At 39.4% G+C, this 7016-nt stretch overlaps 1 protein-coding gene and 1 non-coding gene across 3 annotated transcripts in view; both read right to left on the reverse strand.

Moving 5' to 3' along the window:
- LOC107867044 (NEDD8-conjugating enzyme Ubc12) overlaps positions 1-6598 on the reverse strand; it is an 11209-nt gene extending 4611 nt beyond the window's left edge. The window contains exons 1-3 of one of the 2 annotated variants that reach the window (XM_047411232.1): positions 6439-6584; positions 5469-5590; positions 4086-4199 (exon numbers count right to left, since the gene is read on the reverse strand). In XM_047411232.1, coding sequence (XP_047267188.1) covers positions 4086-4199; positions 5469-5496 — 142 coding nt within the window. In that variant the 5' untranslated portion in view covers positions 5497-5590; positions 6439-6584. Of the gene's footprint in view, positions 1-4085; positions 4200-5468; positions 5591-6438 lie in introns of both variants that reach the window. The other variant, XM_016713136.2, reaches the window with a different exon arrangement.
- Positions 1926-2044, reverse strand: LOC124898303. Its single transcript, XR_007055278.1, has one exon. It is a non-coding gene; the product is annotated as a 5S ribosomal RNA (ribosomal RNA).
- Positions 6599-7016: the final 418 nt, after the last annotated feature.

The raw sequence follows: 7016 nt of genomic DNA on the forward strand, positions 1-7016 counted from the left end.
TGATGCCCGGCCCGGCCCCTAGAAACACCCAACACCTCACTAGCATTCTCCCTGATGCACTTAGCCACCCTATCCCACATACTATCCACATCCCCCCTACACTCTCACACCCTCATTCCCGCCAACTTCTCCCCTATCTCCCACGCATTTATTGGCGTCAAGCCGCCCCACTTAATTCTAGGTCTACACTCCTCACCCCTTCTCTTCCTATCCTTCTTTATACCCAAATCCATAACCAAGAGCCTATGCTGGGTCGAAAGATTCTCACTCGAGATGACCTTCCAGTCCTTACACAACACCCTATCCCCTTTCCTAAGCAACAAAAAGTCAATCTGGGTCTTGGCTATCGCGCTTCGGAAGGTGATCAGGTGATCGTCCTTCGGGAAACCCGAGTTCACCACCACCAGCCCAAAGGACCTCGCAAAATCCAATAGAGTAGCCCCTTCTTCATTTCTTTCCCCAAAACCAAAACCACCATGCACATCACCAAAGCCTCCCGATAACGCCCCGATGTGCCCATTGAAATATCCTGCTACAACAATCTTCTCCGAGCTAGGCACGCCTCTCACCACCTCATCTAAAGCCTCCTAAAACCGCATCTTCTCCTCCCCATCCAAGCCCACTTGCGGCGCATAAGCACTACACACGTTCAGGGTAAACCCCCCAATGACCAACTTAATAGTCATCAACCTATCGCTGATCCTCTTTACCTCTACCAGCTGACCTCTAAGCTCTTCATCTACTAAGATGCCAACTCTATTCCTACGCCTCTCGCTCCTAAAGTACCAAAGCTTGTAACCATCCACATCCCTAGCCTTAGACCCTACCCACTTGGTCTCTTGAACACACGCAATATTAATCCTTCTCTTTCTAAAAATCTTCACAAGCTCTATGGACTTGCCCTGAAGAGTCCCTGTATTCCAAGACTCAACCCTCAGCCTACCATCTCTATCCACACGTTTTCCTCTATCGCCCCTGAGGCCAAACCTTGGCCTCCCTCCCACCCCCATAACAGCCCCCCTCCCCAACCCCCTCGAACATGACCCTATCCAACCATCAACGCCCACAGCCACTACTACAAGAAAATATAAACAATGGTAGTAACAAAGCAGCAGCAGGAAATACAAGGCTCACACAAATTAGAAGAAATAATCAAGAAACAAAACTAAACACAATTAGGAAGAAAAAACAAAACCGAGGTAAGGACAAAACTAACAGTAAGAAAAATAGAGCACACTAATGGCCTGGCACCAAGGAAAAGACAAGGAGTAAAATAATATAAGGAACCAAAGTTTGGATGTCACCGGGACGCCTCCGTGCTGCTGATCCGGCAAAGTTGGTGTTAAAAAGTGTTTGCCGGAATAAGGTCGACGGGAAAGAGGCCGCTGGTTACGTCGCCGGAATGTCCCCGGAGATTCGCCGAAGCTTCTTCAGAGACGTCGGAATCTGGACGTCGTCGGACGTCGGCCTACCTGTTAGGCCGCTCATGAGTACCTCCCCCGTTACCCGAGTCGAACCGACGGGAACCCTAGCCCACCGGCGATAGCTGCGACGGGACAAGAAAAGGGGTGGGGGTGGGGGAGATGAGAACAAGAAACTGGGAGAGAGAGATCTAAAGGGTGAGAGAGAAAGAGGGAGATAGGATAGATCTTGTACGCTTCCGGTACGTCTGCACCGTTGCCAGTGTCAGAGTTCGCCGTCAGTCGAGGTGGTAACGTTAAATTGAACGTTAGAGAGAGAAGAAAGAGGTTGCCTCAAAGTTGACATTTTTTTTTTTTACTTAATTAATTTCTGAAAAAATATCTGATTGAAGGAGCCCACAAAAAAGTGATGTTTATGGTAAAAATGGCGGTGGTGGTGCTGGTGGTGACGCCGAAGAGGAGGTGGCGGCAGCGGGCGACAACAAAAAGGGTGTCAAAAAAGAAGGGATGCAACACGAGGACTTCCCAGGGAGTCACCCATCCTAGTACTACTCTCGCCCAAGCACGCTTAACTTTGGAGTTCTGATGGGATCCGGTGCGTTAGTGCTGGTATGATCGCATCTAGAAAGAGAGAGACTGAGATTTTTATTTAAAAAAGGGTTTCGAGAAAGGTGGGTTGAGAATAGGAAAGACAAATACATGGCCAAAAGGAAAAAAGGAATGATGACAACAAGAACAGCAAGGTTTTTCGTTGAAAAGGGATTCAAACTGCGTCTACTGCAGGAAGAAAACTTTCTATGGCCAAGCATCATCAACCAGTGCACCACATGGTCATTTGTGAGTGTGGTGCCAAGTTTTCTATATAGCTACATTTTGGCAAATATCTCTCCATATATACACAGATTTTTAGCCAAGCTCACGGGTGCCGGTGCATCAAACCTTAACATGCTGGTCCACCTCTGCTAGAGTGCACATATGTAATAGTCATAGAATGCAGAAGACGGCAGAAAGATGACAACTTGGATGTAAAGAAAGTTCTGAGAAATAAACACAGTTTCTTAATGGGGAAATTTAGTGAAAAACCTTAATTGATGCAAGTGAGTGATGATCTGTATAGTATTAACTATTAAGACGGTACTATAAAACTTTGCACTGTGTTTAGCTCAGAGAGTGAGAAGGAAGACGAGATCACGAGACTGTCAATTCACTTGACAATTTCTAAGCAGAAACTTGGCATTGTTCACTTATTTCAACTTTCCAATAGTTAAGTACTTAATTCAGATTTTAAAAAATTTATACTTATTTCGAACCAAAAGATGGAAAAACAGGGAAGGCACCTCTGCCACTTTGTGTCCACCCCCAGCTTTGTCACTGCCTGGTGCTTCATACCAACCCTCCTCTACCTCCTACCTTTTTCCTGTTTGGTCACTGAGATACTTTATCAATGTGATAAAAGGGTGTGACACAGTGGATTTGATTCTACAAGTTTGACAGGTAATAGGATGCGCCAGTATGTTGTTGTACTTTTACGCGTTTTTGAATAAGATGGAGAAGAACAACAGGACGACATAGTGGGGAAGAGGAAAAATGGGGAATATAGGAGAGGACGACACATCCAATCCCACTCGGACAAAAATCAACTGAAAATGTAAGAATTCAATGTTGTTTCCATGAACTATCTCCCTGTTTGAGATATTTTTCAAGTACTTCCAACACACAATTCTTCACTTAGTTCTCCATTGTGCATATACTTCCCAAATTCTTGAGAAAAGTTACATAGGGAAAGAACCATTTTACTTCCTTGAAAATAATCATCATAAAACCCAACCTTTTCAACAAAACGTCAGAGCCTATATCTTACTTTCTCCTCCTTAATGGGTGCCAAAACCTTAGCAGTAATTCTATCCTGAAACTTATCAGCTATTTTCAATTAGGATCACTACTGCAGAACTCATTTTCAAACTCTCACAGCAGAAAGTGACCATCCTACCTGGATTTTTACTTTAAGATCATCACTTGGTACAAAGCAAACCTGTAAGGTTTCTGTTATATCGCCTGGAAGGAATACTTCCATAAGAATGTGGACAACATCCAATATCACTCATAGGCACACAGCGCTTTTGAGCTCCTCCAATAAAAACCAACTCTACATTTGGAAACAAGAGGAATTGAAAAGAAGGGAACTGATTGAGTATTATTTACTTCCCATCAGCCTAGTTACGACTTGATGTGCAAGAATAAGTCATACGCAAAAGCTTGGAAGTACATTACTTCCTCTATCCAGTCCAACTTGAAAGAGGAAATGTAATCTATGCCTTTTATTACAAGTAAATGTACACTAACTCATGTCATGTAATTTCCCATCTCTCTAGCCTTCCACTTTCCAGTCCAATCTAAGACTACTTCAGGACAATCTAATGATCGACTTGTCATGCAAGAACCACTAATTAAAATTATTTAGCAAGATGCTAAATGGCTAAGCACTAGTTAACCTACATGTTCAAAAACTCAGGAAATCTCACAACAGAGGGTTACGTAACAATTCAGATTTAAAATGACCAATTTTCGAGCAGCAAGCACTCACTAGTAACAACTTGTAAGATGATAAATTGTTAAAGCAATAGTAAACCTGAAACCCTAAAAAGAACTAGAAAAAGAAACCACCTTTATGAAGACGCAGCTCTCCTGCACTTTGTTTCTTGACCGGTGGCTTTCCATTTTCATTCTCAGCTTGTTCTCTCTGCTTTTCTTTTACTTTAAACAACTTAATCATGGTCCCTGCAAGAGAAAATATATAACATAATTAGAGCAAAAAAGCCAATCGAAGTACATGAAATTATTTTCACGTCTTTTTTCTTTCCTAAACAACAATAGCAACCCGCAAACATAAAATTTAATGCAGTTATATCAATGAGGACCAGAGTATCATTTCATTCCGTATTTTATGAAGGTTTCAGAAGCACATTCTGAATTGTGAAAGAACAATTCACATAACCATGTCTTCTGAGCACTTACCTTGAAGTAAAAAGAACAAAAAAAAATGCGTTCATTTCTTGTATTCTAACTCTCAACATCGCCTATTTATCCCTGGTGATGAGTAAAGTCATTTAAACAAACTTTTCACTCAGTCTTGGCAGAAGGGACATGTAAACAATTCCATTATATGACAAAAAATGTCAAAATCAAAGTAAAATTCATTTCTATTGAGTTAACATTTTAACAAAAGTAAGACAACAGCTGACTCATAAGAAAACTGGCCAGCATCTAGAGTGTGTTCGCTATGAAAGAAACAATCTTTTCGTGTTCGGTTGGTCAAAAAGTTCTTGCAAAACATTTTCTTTACAAAACAAGCTGCTCAAAATAAGGAAAATGACTTTTCTAATAAATGTAGGGAAAACAAGCTTCACTTATCACGTTCCATATTGATTATATCCTCCTCATCCTCCAACGCACCTTGTATTCACTACCACCTAGAGGTGGATCTACGTGGAGCTGAGGGGGCTACCCCTTTGTCGAAAAAACTATACTGTTTATATAAGGTTAAATTTTTGTTTTTGGTATATATATCAAAGGTTGAACCCCCTCAACACAAACCAAATGCGCAGTACAGTGGTCAAGGGGATTTAGATTTACCCATTTTGTCAATCAATAAATTGACTTCAAACTAAAGATTATAATATATTTAATATGCTTTTTAATATAAATATTTAATTTCGATAAAAGTTAGTGAATTTTCGAGTAGTTCATTTAGTACTTCAAATCATTAATCTCCCTATAGATTGTCTGAAAAATCGTTCAAACAAATCACGGGGTATATAAGATCCCTCATAAATGATCCGGCCCATACATATATAGCCCAACCCATTCATATATGGTCTGACCCGTTCATTTGCCAACACTATAAGCATGCTTATTTTTTCTGAACCCGTTTAATGAAAATCCTGCCTCCGCCACTGCTTCCACCCCCTCCCCACCTCCACCTCCACCTACATAGTATTTCTTTAAATTATATATACAAATGTTTTTAAGATAATCTATTTTGCTTACCTATCAAACACAAGAAACAACAAATCATACCCAGTGCAGTCCACAAAGTGAGTTTTGTGAGAGTAGAGCGTATGCAGACCTTACCCCTACCTCAGAGGTAGCTAGGTTGTTTCCAACTGACCCTTGGCTCAAAACCAAAACAGTCCAACCGAACATAAGAAAAAAAAAGAAGTAAGAAACCCAATTATTTCCCTTTATAGTGAACATACCCATAAAGATTCTAAACCTAGTCGGTGCAACCGACAACCCAAGTCAAAAGACTGAAACTTTAAGAGAATCAATAACCAAAGCGCCTCAACAAAGCAAAATTGAAACAATCCCAGATAAAAAATCACCAACACAACAAAAACAAACAATACAAATAAAACAATCAGCTCAGATCAAACACAATAATTCACTGATTAAAAAGCTTAAATTAATCAACAAAGCAAAGGGGTTTCAAAAACACTAAAGCAACCAACAGTAAATCTAATCAATTACACGATCTCGATACCAATCAAAACACCCAACAAATCACTAAATCTACTAAAAGGTTATACAAGTACAATTACAAGTACATAAGAAATAGCTTCTGTCATCAAGAAACAAGAGAAATAGTTGCTGTCATCAAAAATACCATAATTCACAGGTTTAAAAAGCTTAAAATAATTAACAAAACAAAGAAGCACCTAACAGTAAATCCAATCTATTATATGATCTCCGTACTAATCAAAACACCAACAAATCACTAAACCTCCCAAAAAAGGGGTACAAGTACAACTACAAGTACAAGAAAAATAGTTTCTGTCATCAAAAACACCATAATTCACTGATTGAATAGCTATCAGAAAGATTAAAGCAACTAACAATAAATCCAATCAATTATATGATCTGGGTACCAATCAAAACACCCAACAAATCACTAAATCTAGTGTACAAGTACAACAAGTATAAGTAGTTATCATCAAGAAACAAGAAAAAATAGATATACCTGATTAGGTGAGAAGGCAGAAAGAAGAAAAAGGGTGGCTTTTTGGTAATCTGAGGTTAGCGTGAAGGATTCTTCTTCTTCTCTCTTATCGAATTGATGAGAGAGAGAATCTGAGAGAAGAAGAAATAAGCTGGACGCCAGTCCAACCTTTTTATATTTTTCAATTTCTACAACCACAAAAATAATAGGAGTAATACATAATTAAAAATAAATAAATACTACTTCCTCCGTTTGTTGTTTTATTATTTGGTTTCGAGCATATGGACTGCATGCACTCTAACCTCCCACTATGTGAGAATATATTCTCGCATTACTCTTTTTGTCCCTATTTACTCAACACCTTTTTATGGTGCACACTCCCGAAAAAATATTAATCAAAATATAATTTGATCAAACTACCCTTATTTACTTTTTCTTTTTGATAATTGTGATGTTCGATCAACTTACGTGCACCTCGATTAATTTCATGAGATGTTTATCACCTTCCACCAGCAAAGGTTTCAAGTATATTCATTACTCTTCTTTATTTACTTTTTTTCGGTGAAAGGGGAGCATAGAACTTAGTAATTAATCAGGGT

This window comes from Capsicum annuum, chromosome 4, assembly GCF_002878395.1.
Source record: "Capsicum annuum cultivar UCD-10X-F1 chromosome 4, UCD10Xv1.1, whole genome shotgun sequence".
Lineage (NCBI taxonomy): Eukaryota > Viridiplantae > Streptophyta > Magnoliopsida > Solanales > Solanaceae > Capsicum > Capsicum annuum.